Source organism: Vipera ursinii (assembly GCF_947247035.1).
Source record: "Vipera ursinii genome assembly, chromosome: 2".
Classification (NCBI taxonomy): Eukaryota; Metazoa; Chordata; class Lepidosauria; order Squamata; family Viperidae; genus Vipera; species Vipera ursinii.
The window spans coordinates 156,238,921-156,256,918 of record NC_139513.1 but is presented as its reverse complement, the minus strand read 5'-3'; the positions used below and the strand labels follow the sequence as shown (position 1 = coordinate 156,256,918).

Genomic DNA, 17,998 nt, shown 5'->3' with positions numbered 1-17,998 from the left:
CTAGGAATATAGAATGTTGTAATGAATCCCAAGCAAAGATAAATGTTATTTTGCACGGAAAACTGCTGAGTAAGTTACATACACTCCCATGCAGAGCACCAGTTTATTCCTTAGCAGCGTATTTGTTAGCAACATAGGAATAATAAATACAATACAACTCATCTTTTTTCCACCTGGCAGTGATGGATTTCAATAAGTGAATTATCCAGGAATAGAGCATGCTGTTGTTATAGTACCACTTAGGAATTTTTGGAACGCTTTTAATATTAAAGAATGTCCTCCAGTCACAAAACCTGAATCCCTAAGATCAATAGACAGCAAATGTCAATCAAACTTCGGCAAGCCAAACATTTCTGGCTTGAAATCATTCATTGATTGTAGGACACGGGTGGCTTCTTTCGTCAGTTCTTTTGGCAAACCGCCGTCGGGGACCATGACTACTTGCATACCGGCAGCCAGGGCGGCTTTGACTCCATTGGGGGCGTCTTCAAACACAAGGCACTTTGCCGGAGGTACTGGCGGTTCGAACCTCTTTGCGGCAACCAAAAATATATCGGGTTGCGGCTTGCCGTTTTTTACCTCGGGGTCATCTCCCATCACGATGTGATGGAACAAACCGAAAAAGGGCTTCAGTTGACCCGTTTTCATCTCAAACGCCTCGCGAACGGAGCTGGTGGCGACGGCAATGGGGATCTTGTGCCCGTGCAGATGGCGGACCAGCTTGTCCACCCCCGGCATTAAGGCCGAGGTCGGATATAGTTCTCGTTTCTTCTGTGCGGTTTCGCGGAGGATCTCTTCGACGGTTAAAGGCAGGTCGAAGAGCTTCCGGAGAACCTCCAAGGCGTTCGCCTCTTTCATACCCATAATCTGGGATCTTTCCTTCCAAGTGTACGTCTTCCCATAACGGCTACAGAGCTCTTTCATGATGGCGTTAAAGATATCCTCGGTGTTTATGAGGGTGCCATCCATGTCAAAGATGACGTGAGTGACGGACTGTAGCGGCTTAGCTCCATCGGAGGAAGCAGCCATCGCGGCCTTCCCCTGCTAAATCAACCGCCGAGGAAAACCGCGGGAAGCGAACTACGCGTGCGCAATGCCGTTTCCCAGTCTCCTCGTGTTTGCTGTGATATCAGCGGACGCCTCACACTTGAGCGTTCGAGAATTCGAGGTTCGGTTCGCCTGCTCAAGCCTTTGCGAAGATTGTCGTTGGGCGTGTGTAGCGCGTGCCTCTCCTGCAAAGACGTTCTAATTCAGGGGTCTTCAAACTGGGTCCTTTTATGACTTGTGGACTTCAACTCCCAGAATTCCTCAGCCAGCATGCCTAGCTGAAGAATTCTGGGAGTTGAAGTCCACAAGTCACAAAAGGGCCAAGTTTGAAGACCCCTGTTAGAATAAAGGAGACAGGTTTACTTTGGAGAGCAGCTGTAAAACAAGCTACAAACGAATGGAGCCATACCTCTTTCCCGAATTAGTCTGAACGGATCCAATGCTATATTCCAGCCTTCCCCGATGTAATGCAGCAGAAATTGCAATGACCATGCTTGCTTGAGTGGTGGGAGACAAGTTTCAGCATACTTGAAAGGCACTGGGTTGGAAAGTCTGATATTGTGTTTTATTCAAAATTGAGGTCCCACTATATAGACTCATTTTATTTATAGATAGTCCTTGACTTACAACAGTTTAGTGACTGTTTAAAGTTGCATATGACCACATGATTTGTGAATTGGCAACTGGTTCATATTCAGTGTGATCACCTTTTGCGACATTCTCACAAGCAAAGTCAATGGGGAAGCCAGATTCATTTAACAACCGGGTTACTAATCAATTGTGGCGATTCACTTAACTGTGGCAAGAAAAGTTGTAAATGGGGCAAAACTCACTTAACAAATGTTTCACTTAACAAAAATTTTGGGCTCAATTGTCGTAAGTTGAGGACTACCTGTATGTAGTAGATTTTTATCCTGCCTTTATTACTTCATGAGTAATTCAAGGCAGCAAGCATATATGATCTACTTCTATTTTCCGCACAACCATCTTGTAAGGGTGACGCCCAAAGTCGTTCCATCAAGGCAGGAGAACGGTTTCTAGGGCAACACCCTACCATTACACCAAACTGGCTCATATATATGCCCATGTACAGGTAGTCCCTTAACAACAGTTCATTTAATGATGAGCACTGAAAAAAGTGACTTATGACTGTTTTTCACAGGTGAGTCTGGCCTGTCTACAGGATATGGAGAGTCAGGTTGCGAGACAGGCTTCTCAACCACACGCAGATCCACATGATTGTAACAATAGAGAATTCCATCAATGTCCACTAGATAGGAGTGTGGTGCCAGTTTCATTTTGTCCTTTAAACTCATGACATCACATGTACTGAGTCCAGCTGGCAGGTTTGAATTATCTTGTTTAATCTGAGATTTATGAACCATTTTTTGCCCTAGAGTTTATGGCACCAATGCATTCCTTTATGTAAACCAAGGGTCTTCAAACTCGGCCCTTTTATGACTTGTGGACTTCAACTCCCAGAATTCCTCAGCTAGCAGCGTGCCTGGCTGAGGAATTCTGGGAGTTGAAGTCCGCAAGTCATAAAAGGGCCAAGTTTGAAGACCCCTGATGTAAACCATAACAGTGGTAAGCAATTGTGCATCCTTGGGATCTTACATTTGCTCAATTGTGTGCAGCTTCCTTGCTTCCATTTTACTTGAGAGACACACTCCTGCAAAATGATTTGGTTTCCCACATGCCCTGCAGATTTTCCCATATGCAGGACACTGCTGTTTCTCTCATACATGCCCACTGCCACAGTACTTGCATGATACTGGGTTGCTCCCAAGTGAGTTGTGTAGATGAATTTTGTGCTGACACATGTGCTTAGCCGTTGTTTGGAGGCTGCATTGACACTGTCAATCTGTTCATCCTGCTCCAAAGCTCTCGTCCATTTGTCAGTAAGTTCTGTGGTACAACATATCTCATTTGCTTTTAAACTTAAATTATGTTCCCTCATAAAGTGACAGCGTGTGCTTTCACTAGTGATACCAAGAACTATTTGATCACAAATAAGTTCATCTTTCAGAGAGCCATAATCACAGCTTGCAGCCTTTTTCTCTTAGGCATGTGACAAAACTGTCTATTGCTTCACCTTCTCCTTGTTTATAATTGCCAAATATATATCTTTCATATATGACATTTTTAGAAAAATGACCCAGATTGTTGGGGGCAATAAGCTGACTTTGTAAAAATGCCGCTTGGGCCCCCCCGAAAGCCCTAATAAGCCCTAATAAGCAGGCATATACATAGAATGAAGGCTATTGCTAAGCACATTGATTTGTGCTTCTTAGATTGTAAGCCGTCCTGAGTCTTCGGAGAAGGGCGGGATATAAATGGAATTTTAAAAAAAAGACTTCTAAGGCAGAGGTCCCCAATCTTTTGGGCACCAGGGACCGGTTCCATGGAGAGAGGTTTTTCCGCAGACCAGAGAGGGCGTGGTTTTATGTGCTGCCTGCATCCCGCGGATGGCATGCTGTGGCCCACTACTGATCCACGGACCAGGGGTTGGGGACCCCTGTTCTAAGGCATCTAGGATGACTTTAGTATCACTCTTTTGCTCCTTTGTAAGGGTTAAATTATGCTTGTAAACATGGAGGCATTCGCTGCACATCAGTCTCCTCAGTGTGGCTGTTGTGTCCATAGTTATGGGAGTGGTTTTCCTTCGGGCGGGAAAACCTGGTGCAATTATTGGTTGTTACTTTCCGGCGGGAGATTCTGGGCCGGGGATTGGTTATGTTTAAAGGCACCATAGTATACAAGGTAGGGCTCAATGGCTGCTAGCCAGTTGACCCATGTGAATTCAATAAACGTTCTCTTGTTCTACCTCGCTGTCTACGCTCGTCATTCCGGACTTAACAGTGGCGACGAAGGTGGGATCGACGACAGAACAGCGAAGGAGCTGCGGAAGCCGGCAGAGCGAAAGGCGGGGAATTGGAATTGCAGTCAACCGATCAGCTAGTTTAACCGAACTCCAAGGATGGCGCAAGTCGGATCCCTGAAGGAGTTCGACCCGAACTACCCCGAAGACTGGGAGGAATATGTCGGACAAGTCGAGGGGTTCATGTTGGTCAATGGGATAACGGAGGACCGGAAGAAAGCGGCGGCTCTCCTAACCATCAGCGGTACACCGGTTTACCGAGTGGCCGTCGGCCTGTGCCAGCCCTTGCCGGTCTCCAGCGTGTCGTATGCCGACCTGTTGGCCAAGCTTAAGGTCCACTTCACCCCAAAGAGGTCTGAACTGTTCTGGCGGAGGATATTCGAAAAACGGAACCAACGACCAGGCGAATCAATTACTCAATTTGTGGCGGCAGTCAGAGAAGCAGCTCTGCGCTGCAAATACGACAACCTCGAAATCAGAATAAGGGACCGAGTCGTTTTAGGCCTGCGAGACGAACACTTGCAGAACCGGATAATCTCGAAGCCCACGGGGACACTACAAGAGGTTTTAGACGAGTTACTCATGTACGAGTCTACAGGAAGGCGCGACCCCCCCTACAACAGCATGGCTGCCTCGGCTGAAGTCAACCTCGAGAGCCATGTGGACGGTGGGGAGGTGGACTACCAGTGGGAAGCCGACATTGCAGAGATTGCCCGAAGGTTCGGGAAGATGGCGGCGAGACCTTCACGCACCGATGGACCCGACCAAGGGAGAAGACAACAACCTCCAGCGATTCAACGACCCCAGAGGGACAACCCAAACAGGCCTCGCGACTCAGAAGCGAGGTGCGGCAGCTGTGGCGGAAATCACCTCCGATCAACGTGCAGGTTCAGAAACGTGAAATGCCGAGGGTGCGGGAAAACCGGCCACATCCAGGCCATTTGCCGAAGCCGACCGCGCGACAACCGTCTCCACGAGCTCGACGCATGGGCCTCAGGTGAGGTAACCCCCGATTGGAGTGGCGGAGAGACCCCTAGACCTAAGGCACGCACTTCCAACCAGGGGGCTGGGCTGGGGGTCAACCACGTGGGGACCCCTAGAATAAACCACAACCCTAGAATCAATCACATTCTCAGGCCTAAATTAAAAATAGAAGTCCGACTGCAGGGTATTCCCTGCAAGATGGAAGTGGACTCGGGGGCCTCAGTATCTATAATTTCTAGGGACACCCTTAGATACATAGAAAACAAAAGCGGCCGTAGAATTCCCCTAAAATCCACTAAATTACAGTTAGCCGATTTCCAGAAAACACCAATAGAATTAGTTGGCGAGGCTACTATTAAGGTAAATTACAAGGGGTTTAGCGGATTTTTAAATGTCTTAGTCACTGAGGGCCAGAGAACCAGCCTTGTAGGCCTCAATTGGTTCTCGGCCCTGGGCATCTGGGTTGGGGGAATTAACACTATACAAAGCAAGACCCTGAAGTCTGTCTGCGATAACTTCACAGACGTGTTCGATGGGTCCTTAGGAAGGTACAAGGGACCCCCCATCACCTTTAATCTAGACCCCGCTGTTAGGCCCATCAGGCTTAAGGCCCGGAGGGTGCCTTTCGCCCTTAAACAAAAAATCGAGGCCGAACTAGATAAGCTAGTAGGCCAGGGCGTCCTAGAACCCGTAGAGGGGGGCCTTTGGGAGACACCAATCGTCACACCCCTTAAACCGAACGGGGATGTGAGGATTTGTGCCGACTATAAGGCCACCCTGAACTTAGCCATGAAAAAACATGCTTACCCGGTCCCGACGGTGAAGCAGGTCCTCGCGACGATCCAGGACGGCGCCATTTTCGCCAAGCTTGACTTGGCGCAGGCGTATTTGCAACTTACGGTGTCTAAGGAAGCCGCCGAGGCTCAAACAATAGTTACCCACAAGGGGGCGTTCTGCGTTCACAGACTTCAGTTCGGAATAGCAGCAGCTCCAGGCATCTTCCAGGAGGTGATGGAGAGGACCTTGAAGGGCATTCCAAGTGTATGCCCTTACTTCGATGATGTCCTAATCGCTGGAAAAACTGAGGACATCCTAGCTGAGAGGCTGGAACAGGTATTGGGGAAATTCAGAGAGGCAGGGCTTAAATTAAAAAAGGATAAGTGCTGCATAGGTGTAAAATCAACTGAATTTTTAGGATTTAGAATTGATGCTCAAGGCATTCACCCAACAGAAGGAAAAATTAGGGCAATCAAATTAGCACCTGAGCCCAAGAACAAGGCGGAACTACAAGCCTTCCTAGGGTTAATTAACTTCTATCACACCTTCCTGCCTCACAAAGCAGCTATTGCTGAACCCTTACATAGGCTCTTAGATAAGAAAACCCCTTGGTTGTGGCAGGAAAAACACAAGGTCAGTTTCCAAACACTAAAGGACATCTTGTCCAGTAACTCCACAGTCACTCACTTCATTGAAAACAAACCTATTTTCCTAGCGTGTGACGCCTCCCCTTATGGAGTAGGAGCGGTCATAAGCCACATGGATGAGCAAGGTCAACAGAGGCCTATAGCATATTATTCCAGGACCTTAACTAAGGCAGAACGGAATTATGCACAGATTGACCGGGAAGCGTTGGCCATCGTGGCTGGCGTAAAAAAGTTCCACGATTACTTGTACGGTAGGGACTTTACAATTTACACTGACCATAAACCCCTGCTAGGGTTATTCACTACTGATAAACAGACTCCACAAATCATGTCCCCTAGGATGCTTAGATGGTCAATTTTCCTTTCTGCATACACATTCTCCATCAAGCACAGACCTGGCAAAGAGATGGGGCATGCTGATGCCCTCAGCAGATTACCCCTAGCTGATACCGGCTCGGACCCAGCACCAGTGGGACAAATCCTGTCCCTCCAGGAACTCTCGGAGTGCCCTCTGACCGCTAGGGACATTGCAGCAGCCACCAAAAAAGACCACATACTTAGCAGAATAGCAGCGTGGGTACAAGGCGGGTGGCCTAACAAAAACCCTGACCCCAAATTCACACCGTACTTTAGAAGGAAGGATGAACTGTCATCACACTTAGGGTGTATCCTGTGGGGAAGCAGGGTTGTCATTCCAGAGGGGCATAGGAACACAGTGATGGGGGAATTACATGAAGGGCACCCCGGGATCGTTCGTATGAAAGCCTTAGCAAGGAGTCACTTATGGTGGCCAGGATTGGACACAGCAATCGAAGACAGAGTAGCAGGGTGCTATCAGTGTCAGCGATCCAGACCAGAGCAAGCACACACGACGGTACATAAGTGGGAAGTGGCCAGGAACCCTTGGTCTTGAATCCATATTGACTTTGCTGGCCCATTCCAGGGCCTCACATTCCTAGTTGTGGTGGATAGCTACTCCAGGTGGTTGGAGGTCGTGCCTGTTAAGTCCATGACATCAGCCAAAACCATACAGGTCTTGAGGGGACTCTTTGCCACTCATGGGTTACCTGACGTAATTGTTTCTGACAATGGGCCCCAATTCACATCTAATGAATTTCAGGACTTCCTCAAGGCCAACTGGATTAGGCACGCGACATCGGCACCCTTCCACCCCTCCTCCAACGGATTGGCAGAACGAAACGTCAGGACAACCAAAGACGCCCTCCGCAGAATCATCCAAGGCAACTGGCATCAGAGACTGGCTCAGTTCCTGTTGGCCCAACATACTACACCGTGCACGGCCACAGGGAAGAGCCCAGCTGAAATGAGGTGGGGTAGACGTTTAATAACAAAATTGGACAGACTACACCCTGACAGACTACCTGTGGAACCTGAACGGGACACTCCAACCCGGTCTCTGAACATTGGTGACTTAGTCTGGGCAAGGAATTATGGTCAGGGGGACAAGTGGTCACAAGGGATAGTCATTGACAAAACTGGACCCTTATCTTATTTAATTGAGGGGGAAGGGAATCAGCTGATCAGGAGACACATCGATCAGTTAAGGAAAAGGGCCCCTGAATGTGTTCAAGCTAACAAACAGAGGAGAATCACTATATCTGACACTGTTTCCACCCATGTCCGGGTTGGCAGAGCACCAGGGGGCGAAGGGAGGGGAATACAACTCAGGGCAGTTGAGGAAAATCCCCAGAATAGTACTGCAGAATTTGAACCAGCTTCCCCAGACAGACCACATGGGTCCCCTAGTCAGTCCAACGAACCCCAACAACAACAGCAACCCACAAGGGAGATATTACCAGAGTTAGCAACACACACAACAGAGCCTGAGGTGTTAGCTAAGGGCGGAACTGAAGACACCCCAGTAGTCAGTAAGGCCAACAGATACCCAGCCAGGAATCATAAGCCTCCCAGTTATCTGAAAGACTATGTCAAATAGCAATCTTCATCCAGGGGGGAAGGGTTGTTGTGTCCATAGTTATGGGAGTGGTTTTCCTTCGGGCGGGAAAACCTGGTGCAATTATTGATTGTTACTTTCCGGCGGGAGATTCTGGGCCGGGGATTGGTTATGTTTAAAGGCACCATAGTATATAAGGTAGGGCTCAACGGCTGCTAGCCAGTTGACCCATGTGAATTCAATAAACGTTCTCTTGTTCTACCTCGCTGTCTACGCTCGTCATTCCGGACTTAACAGTGGCTGCTTGTTCTGTGCACCTTTGGCGTCTAGTGATGCCGGCCACATGACCACGGAGACGTCCTCGGACAAGCGCTGGCTCTTCGGCTTTGAAACGGAGATGAGCACCGGCCCCTAGAGTCGGAAACAACTACCACGCATGTGCGGGGGAACCTTTACCTTTACCTTTTTAGGGAGTAATCCTCAAACTCTGCTCTGAAGTTGTCCCAGTTACTGCTGCAATTTCCACTTACCCTTATTGCCTCAGGCAGTAGTATGCTGTTAGCAGCTGCCATGATGCTGGTTTTCTTGCCTCAAATGCTCAGTTTCCAGGAGAAGACTGCAAGTACTAGACTGGCATCAAATATGTAGAGACAGTGCAGATTCAGATGCTTCTGACACCATGTTTCATATGGAATAAGTACAATACAAGCCATTACTGTGCAAAAGAGAAAATGCATCAAAGGAACAATAGAGATGGATCATAGAGTAGGAATGTGACACAGCAAATAAATACATTAGATGATTGATAGAGCTGCATATAAGGTAAATATAACACCCATAACACAAATGATCCCCTTTCGCGACCTTCTGTCAAACAAAGTCAATGGGGAAGCCAGATTCACTTAACCATGTTATTAATTTATCAACTGCAATGATTCACTTAACAAGCAAGGCAAGAAAGGTCATAAAATGGGGCAAAACCCACTTAACAAATGTCTCACTTAATAGAAATTTTGGACTCAACTGTGGTCGTAAGTTAGTTAGATTTCCTTCTGCTGTGTAGGTCAGGCTTTTGTTAATTACATGGTTACATTTACAAGGGAGGATACCTCACTGAAATCAGTGGTTTATCTGACAACATACAACAACAACAACAATTATAAAATGGCTGTCCAGTTTCTTCTTAAAAACTTTCAGTGTTGGAGCATTCACCACTTCTGGAGGCAGGTTGTTCCACTGGTTAATTGTTCTAACTGTCAGGAAGTTTCTCCTTAGTTCTAGGTTGCTTCTCTCCTTGATTAGTTTCCATCCGTTGCTTCTTGTCCTGCCTTCGGGCGCTTTGGAGAATAGCTTGACTCCCTCTTCTTTGTGGCAGCCCCTGAGATACTGGAACACTGCTGTCATGTCCCCCCCTTGTCCTTCTCTTCATTAAACAAGACATACCCAATTCCAGCAACTGTTCCTTATATGTTTTAGCCTCCAGTCCCCTGATCATCTTTGTTGCTCTTCTCTGTACTCTTTCCAGAGTGTCAACATCTTTTTTACATCACGGTGACCAGAACTGGATGCAGTATTCCAAGTGTGGCCTTACCAAAGCATTGTAAAGTGTATTAACACTTCATGTGATCTTGATTCTATCCCTCTGTTAATGCAACCTAGCACTGTGTTGGCTTTTTTGGCAGCTGTAGCACACTGCTGGCTCATATTTAAGTGATTGTCCACCAGGACTCCAAAATCCCTCTCACAGTTATTACTATGGAACAAGGTAACACCTATACCTTTGCATTTGGTTTTTCTTGCCTAAACGTAGAATCTTACTTTTTTTACCATTGAATTTCATTTTGTTAGATAGCACCCAATGTTCAAGTCTGTCAAGATCCTTCTTTATCTTAAGCCTATCTTCTGGAGTGTTAGCTGTTCCTGCCAGCTTGGTGTTGTCTGCAAATATGATGAGTTCCCCATCTATCCCCTCATCCAAATCGTTGATGAAGATGTTGAAGAGTACTGGGCCCAGAACAGAGCCCTGAGGCACCCCACTACACACTTCCCTCCATGTAGATGCAGTTCCATTGAGGACCATAGGCTGAGTATGGCCAGTCAGCCAGCTACGAATCCATCTGTTGGTGATGCTGTCTAACTCACATTTTTCTATCTACATACATCTACATTTCCAGTTAAATATATTTTGTGGTATTTTACACCCCAAAACTGTAAAGCTTTTTTGAAATATCTTCTGATCAGGTTCATGGAATGAGACCGTTTAGCATTCCAGCCCTACGATTCTAAATTGAGAAAACAGCCTCACTTTATCGGAGAAAACAAAGTATATACACTGCTCTAGTTCAAAGTGGTATACAATACCATGTATTCCATTGCACTTAATGGGACGTTGTCTCAAGAAAGCATGTGTGTTTTACACATCAGTGCTTCTCAACTTTGGTAAGGTGTGTGGACATCAACACTCTGGGCTTATTTTAAAGTTGAGAAACACTGAACACTAACGGAAGTTTAACTAACGGCTTGTAAAAAAACAAAATTAAAACAAAATTATTATCACTCAAGTGATACACGGTAGGGAAACCCAAATAAGTTAGACGCGGGTGTATTGGGGGGCGGCTATTTAAGAGATGCAATCGGAGGTAAGAACTGCTAGCATTCAAACGCTACGCGCCATCCTGTCTAATGAAGTTAGTTGAAGGACTGACGCGGCGGCGACTCTCGAGCGAATTCCCAGCAGGCAATGGGCGGGGGAAATGGGCGGAGCTACGCTACCGCTTTTGTGATTGGCCGCCATTGTCGATTTGAACGGGGCGCGGGGCCGAGTCTGTTCGTGTTTTGGCTGCCGGTCGTGGCTGCTTTAGAGAGCAAGTGGCTGGTTGCGAGGAAAGACATTCTGGCGGCGGGTAGGCTGAATTTGGGGCGAAGACAGGGGGGCGGGGAACTCTTCGCGCTCGGCGCTAGAGAGGGGTATTGGGAAATCTCGTGGGAGATCCTTGAAACAGCGACCGTGCACTGTATTTCTCACTTACATTTGCCCATTGCTTGTCCTGGACCATAACTCCTATACAGTATTTCCTGTCCGGCACTTTGTTGCATAATGCTATCGTTGAATTAGGCCCACTCTTCTGAAGGAAACTGTAGACCAGTAATTCGAAACAGAAATATCTGCCGCATCTTTTTGATAAAACGGGAGGGAAGCCGGTCACCCTCTAAATGCATTTTTTTTCAATGCGTTAAAATGAGATAACCTAGTAATTTTTTTCTGTGAGCACACTGGCATACATTAATGAAATTCTGTTGCTCACTCTAAAAAAAAGTACCTATACATAATACACATATACACATGCTATATACATATACATATACATATACATATATAAACATACATATTACAAATTGGTCAAGTCTGTATTTAGTAGGTATTTAAAAGAGCTGACATGCTTCTATACTGTTCTTTAGATTGAGATAGGTTCATTGGGCTTGGGACAAGTTTTGCACATGGAGAGAAAATGTCTTTAAGTGAACTTTCTGAGACCATAAAATAATGTTCTATGAGTTAACTCCTCACTTTTTCTGGTATATTGGGCTTCATGTGTTGTGCACATTAATCATGTGTAATAGCCGTTTTGGCAGGATACATTGCAGAATAAGATAACTTTTGACAGAGATAGGCTTTTTTCTGAATACTAAGGGGTTGGGGCATATCACCAGGCGGTGATATCTGCATCTTTGAGTGAGGGTAGTTTCCCCGCCGTCTTGAAGGAGGCGGTGGTGAGACCTCTCCTCAAGAAGCCTGCCTTGGACCCAGCTGTATTAAACAACTTTCGTCCGGTCTCCAACATTCGCTTTCTTGCGAAGGTTGTTGAGAGCGTGGTGGCGCATCAGCTCCCTTTGGTCCTGGAGGAAGCTGACTATCTAGACCTGTACCAATCGGGTTTCAGGCCCGGGTACAGCACGGAGACGGCATTGGTCGCTCTGGTGAATGATCTCTGGAGGGCCCGGGACAGGGGATGTTCCTCTGTCCTAGTCCTATTAGACCTCTCAGCGGCTTTTGATACCATCGACCATGGTATCCTGCTGTGTCGTCTCAGGGGATTGGGAGTGGGAGGCACGGTCCTTCAGTGGTTCTCCTCCTACCTCCTGGGACGTTCGCAGTCGGTGTTGGCAGGGGGACAGAGGTCGACCTCGAGGCCTCTCGTTTGCGGAGTTTCTCAGGGGTCGGTCCTCTCGCCTCTCCTGTTCAACATCTACATGAAGCCTCTGGGTGAGATCATTCGTGGTTTTGGAGTTGGGTATCATCAGTATGCTGATGATACCCAGCTTTTTATTTCGGCCCCAAACCACCCCAGTGATGCCCTCGACGTGATGTCCCGTTGCCTGGAGGTGGTTCGGGTCTGGATGGGGAGGAACAGGCTTCGGCTCAACCCTGACAAGACTGAGTGGCTGTGCGTGCCGGCATCTCGGGAAACTCAGATCATTCCATCTCTTACTATGGGGGGTGAGTTATTACCCCCCGTAGATAGGGCTCGCAACTTGGGAGTCCTCCTAGATTCACAGCTTTCTTTAGAAGATCATATAGTAACTGTGACTAGGGGGGCCTTCGCCCAGGTTTGCCTGGTGCGCCAGTTGCGGCCCTATCTAGACCGGGATGCCTTGCGTACAGTCACTCATGCGCTCGTGACCTCTCGGTTAGACTACTGCAACGCTCTCTACATGGGGCTGCCCTTGAGGACCACTCGGAGGCTCCAACTGGTGCAGAATGCAGCCGCGAGAGTTGTGTTGGGGGTCTCCCAATACTCCCATGTTACACCTCTACTCCGTGAGCTGCATTGGCTTCCAGTTGCCTTCCGGGTGAGATTCAAGGTGCTGGTAATGACCTACAAAGCCCTACATGGCATGAGTCCGGAGTACCTTAGGGAGTACCTGCGGCCGGCATCAACTTCCCTCCACCCAGTGCGTTCCCACAGAGAGGGCCTCCTCAGGGTGCCACCGGTCAGAGAGTGTCGACTGGTGACCCCCAGGGGGAGGGCGTTCTCTGTGGGTGCGCCTGACCTGTGGAACCGTTTACCGGTGGAGCTCCGGATGGCCCCCGACCTTCACTCCTTCCGACGTGATCTAAAAACCTATTTGTTTGAACAAGCCGGCCTGGTCTGATGGGTTTGGGTTTTAATTATTGTTTTTAAGTAATTTATTTATTGTATTTGGGCACTATGGTTTAATCTGTTCTTAATTTTTGTATTTTGGTATTTTGGTATTTATTGCCCTGTTCACCGCCCTGAGTCCTTCGGGAGAAGGGCGGTATACAAATTAAATAAATAAATAAATAAATAAACCATAAGATAACATTGGAGTGAGAAGACAACTCCTTGATTCTGTGAATTAGGAGGAGGAGGTGGTACAGCCTAATCAGACTTGCCACAACCTGTTGTTATAGTCAATCTCAATAAAGTAGTTTTAGCCTTCCTCTGAGTTGATTTTTCTTATAGCACTAATCAGAGATGGTGGCCCAATTTGTACATTTGGAAATAACTGATTGTATGATACTTTGCTAAAATGCCTCATGTGGTTTGCAATCTAGGGGGGTAAGAGTCCAGAGTGGAAGAAAATGCAATATTGATAAGATTCCATACAAAGTGAGATAAGTCAATCAATTTGTGAGTTCTGAATATGGCTTATTAGTATATTGAATGAAATGCGACAAAAGAAAATGCATCAACGGTGTGAGATAAGCTTAAATTGATGTGTTTGCAGCTTTTTACAAAAGTGTGGCATGACAATGGAATATTACAAGTATAGTTTTACTATATCTCCATAATCTAATGTTTTTCCAAGTGTTCAAATTGTATAATGTTTGCACTTTAAACTGTCCCTCATTCCAGGTTGTCTCCTAGAGGTTCAGGTGGAAAAGCTGGCTATTTGGGTTAAAAATAATAATTGAGAATAAGTAGAAAATCTATGGGAAGGGAACCCGAAATGGGTTGTCAGATTTTTATGTTTTTGACTTGCACAGGTTTTTATGACTTATGAATTAACTACCGTTCTATTTTTTTGGGGGGGGGGAATCCTCTGTTTTTTTACTCCTTCCTCAGTAACCCAGACAGCCTGGGCTGAAAAAGATTGACTGGCCTTAAGTCACCTAGTGAATTCCATAGTAAAAAGTTCAATTTGAACGTCTAATACAGTTGTGGGTATTAGAGTTGAATGTAAAACTTGCTGGTATGGCCTGATAGGAAGAGATATAACACAGAAAAATTCTAGCTACCGTAAATTGTGATAAGGTACAGATGGGAGGTATAGAAAAGCACTGAGAGGCCCAATGAGGCTTGGCAGTGTCTATGGGCTAAATGTATTGTGGGAAGAATCTAGAGAAAGAAATATTTTGGGAACTATTAAAAAGGAAGAATATATTTCCCCAAAGGATTTTAAAGGCAGAAACCAACCCCCCCCCCAAAAAAAAAAGTCTGCCCCAGACAGAAACCAGGGCTGCAGAAATGCAGAAAAAATCTTGTCAGAAAGATTGGAGTCAGGAAGCTGGGATTAGAAAAAAAGATCCCTAGAATCAACAATCCCTCACACCAAAAAAACCATCAGCCACAGGGAAGCAAGATATAACCTTTGGGACATAATAGGATTAACCCACCACCATCAGAATACCAGAAAGGCACACTCAGACTCAGGTCAAAGTTCATGCCACAGGAACAACTCTAAATAAAAGCTCAAGAAGGCATAAAAACCCACCACACACTACTACATTTGGTCACTTTTTCCAGAGCCATCTTTCTGTCTGGCTCTCCTCTTCAATAAAATACAACCTTCTTTCTAAAGCAGTCTCCATTTTGATTATTCCCAGCTTGGACTGGATCCTGATGAAGACTTTTCTTTCAACAGTATATACATATTTTCTTTTTTTCAGGCATGCAAAATGAAGTTCCTCAAAAATGTGGATTTTGTGGCACAGACTAATACTCCGCAAGAAACTCTGACTTTGTTGTCACTGCTAAAGGTAAGAAATCTGCGTTGTTATCCAATGACTTTTAAAAAAAGATTAAATGTATTCAAGGATGGCACATCTCAAATGCCTGTTAATAATAACTAAATTTTATTGTATTGTACTTATTTTTGCTTAGAATAAACTTAAAACATTTTGAATCTTATTCACTGTGGACCCAGAAATCTTTTGTCCTGCCTTCTGGAATGGACTGTTTCTTCAATTACGTCTAGAGATTACTTGAAATTTTAGAAGGCCTTAAAAGAGTTCAAAGGGCCTTTAGGAAATATTTATTTCTCCTTTATACAGTATAGGTTTCTTTTATGTTATGTTTTATATTGATTGCTATATTGTTGCTGTTACTAACATTGTACTGCATTGCTTTCCTTGTAATAAAAAATTACTCCTATCTGTAAGCAATTATTAGTTTTTTTGCAGGCTTCTTACAAGCTGCTTGCTCAACACTGCTGGAAATAGACATCTTGAGTAAATTTTGTAGGGCAGGAGTAAGAAATTGGACTGTAGGATGTTAAATCTTTCCTTCAGCTGGGGTGTATGGCTGTTGGCAATTCCCAGAGTTCTCAACATAAGCATTGTATGAGAATGGTGGTGGTTTGGTATAACTGGAGGTCTGTAGGCTTCCCATTCCTGCCTTACGTGCTATAGGTTTTGCTGAATAATAGGACATCTGGAGAGCACCAAGGTAGGAAAAATGCTTTGGATGATTATTTTTTCTTTTTTTTAAAGAAGGTTGCCTTATTAGGTACACTGTATTTTAATTACAGGAATACCTCATATCTGGGCCTAAAAATGCAGACTGTCCCAAAGAAGCTTCCATGCAAACAACAGCATGTGATCGGATCCTTCGGGCTTGCATCTACCGCTTTGGAGAAAGCTTGGACTGCCCTGGTCATTTAAAAAGCCTCCAGGCCCTAGCTGACATGGCTTATCAAGGCTATGTGTCTGCAAGACTTCAGTATGTTCCTCTCTACTTGGAAAGTCTACTCTACCACTTGCTGCGGGGAGTGGCTGCTCAAGGCCCATCTGATACTTGCCTGAGGTTTGCTGATCTTCTCTATGCTGATCTGTTGAAGCACCAGCCTCCCCAAGTGCCTGTTCATGACTATACCTCTATTGCCAAAAGTACATTTAGTGTGCTGTGGATGACCACAGATGCCATGGCCAAAGTGGAAAAAATACCTGCTGAGTTTAAGCTTGCACTCTCCACCCAGCTACAAGCAGTGCGGTTTTTACTGCTCCTGGAGCATAAATCTCCTATTCTTTTGCTCCTAGAACCTCCATTCTTCACTTCCATAGTGGCCCGGCATGCTTCAGCTGCCGCTGTTTCTTTTGAGGCCCGGTACAGCCCTCTGAAGAAGGAAGAAGCCAGCTTTCTCAACGAGCAGCTTTTTCATCACTTGGTGGCAGCCATTTTGGAAAAGAATGGTGTAAGCAAACCTTTGCCCTTCCAGGACTGCCTCTGTATCTTTGAGCTTATGGTGGTAAGAGTACGTTACCTCTGCAAAACTGGCTGCTTCAGACAGAGCAAAGAAGTTATTCAGCAGTCTAAAAGCTACTTGAGAAAGTCCAGCAACGAGTCCCATTGCTTAAGACTCATTTTAGACATTCTCTTTGCTGGTGTTGAACTGAATAAAGCACTGTTAGTTGCCAAAAGTCCTGTAGGTCCTTTCTTCAACCAAGCAGCAGAAGTTCTAAACTCTTCTGTGGATGCTCAAGAACCCCTCCTTAAAGTGCTGGCTGAAAGTGGCCAGTTGCTTGTAACTCCTTTATATGAACATGCAAAGAAAGATAAACAAAAGTTTTTTCATTTGCACGATATCCTGGAGGTTTCCTCATTCATGGAAAGTTATTTCAGGCTGCTCTGCAAGCTGCTAAATATGGTAAGTAAAGCTATTTTTTAATTATTTTGGTTGAAATTCATGCTAGATCTCTTGCAAATTTATGTGATTTAGATAAAAGGCAATTTTTCAAAATGGCTTTGTTGTGGATCGATCTGAATGCTTTTCTAGGCTACAGGTGTAGATGGAGAGTAGAAAGTGCTGTCACCTTATTAAATCTGTCTTGAGGCCTAGAAAGTTAGCTTTAAAAACAGAACCTATTGCAGTTTATGTATACATCTGAGATTCACTCATAACTGCATTCCTCATACATAAGCTTTTTTTCAAAAAGACAATTTCCCAATTGTCATCTAAATGTCATACTGGGCAAAAACAGGGAAGAATGGGAAATAAAGCAGTGGCCAGTACTTTTTTCTGGATTAAAAGGTTACCAGGGTGTTTTTAAATTTCATATATTTGTGGATGGGGGCTTTCTGCTAATTAAAATATGAATTGTCTTTTTCATTTCCTTTTACCTCCACAGGTTCCAAGAGACAATGTGAAACAGCAACAAGTTCTGGTGAAGCTACTATATCATTATTTCCAATTATACACAACTGTGGTGTATGATTCTTTCCAGATGCTTCCGGTAAGGGAAATTTAGGAGTTGCCTTGGTCTAGTGAAATCTTGAATAGCAAATTTCCAGCTTGGGACAGCAAGGTTGGGTTTTTCACCTTTGGGCAAATATCTTTGCACAGAAAAAAATAGAACATGACTCTACAAAGCCACCAAATGGGCTAATATATTGCAAAAAACCAGGTATGTGTTTCTTTTCATGCAACAAGCTCAGAGTAGAGACAAAAATAATGTTTGCATCACCTTTTTTTTAAATTCTCTACCTTGTGTGATGGGTAGCACGG

General features: G+C 45.3%; 2 protein-coding genes across 2 annotated transcripts in view; one reads left to right on the top strand and one right to left on the bottom strand.

Moving 5' to 3' along the window:
- Positions 1-324: 324 nt before the first annotated feature.
- Positions 325-1,029, bottom strand: LOC310633895 (pseudouridine-5'-phosphatase-like; the record flags this gene model as incomplete). Its single annotated transcript, XM_083351841.1, has 1 exon — positions 325-1,029. The coding sequence occupies one exon, from the start codon at positions 1,027-1,029 to the stop codon at positions 325-327; it is 705 nt and encodes a 234-aa protein (XP_083207967.1).
- A 14,144-nt stretch (positions 1,030-15,173) lies between these two features.
- ESPL1 (extra spindle pole bodies like 1, separase) overlaps positions 15,174-17,998 on the top strand; it is a gene marked incomplete at its 5' end in the record, with an annotated part of 44,497 nt that continues 41,672 nt past the window's right edge. The window contains 4 exon segments of the mRNA XM_083356603.1: positions 15,174-15,254; positions 16,025-17,140; positions 17,622-17,736; positions 17,739-17,757. Coding sequence (XP_083212729.1) covers positions 15,174-15,254; positions 16,025-17,140; positions 17,622-17,736; positions 17,739-17,757 — 1,331 coding nt within the window.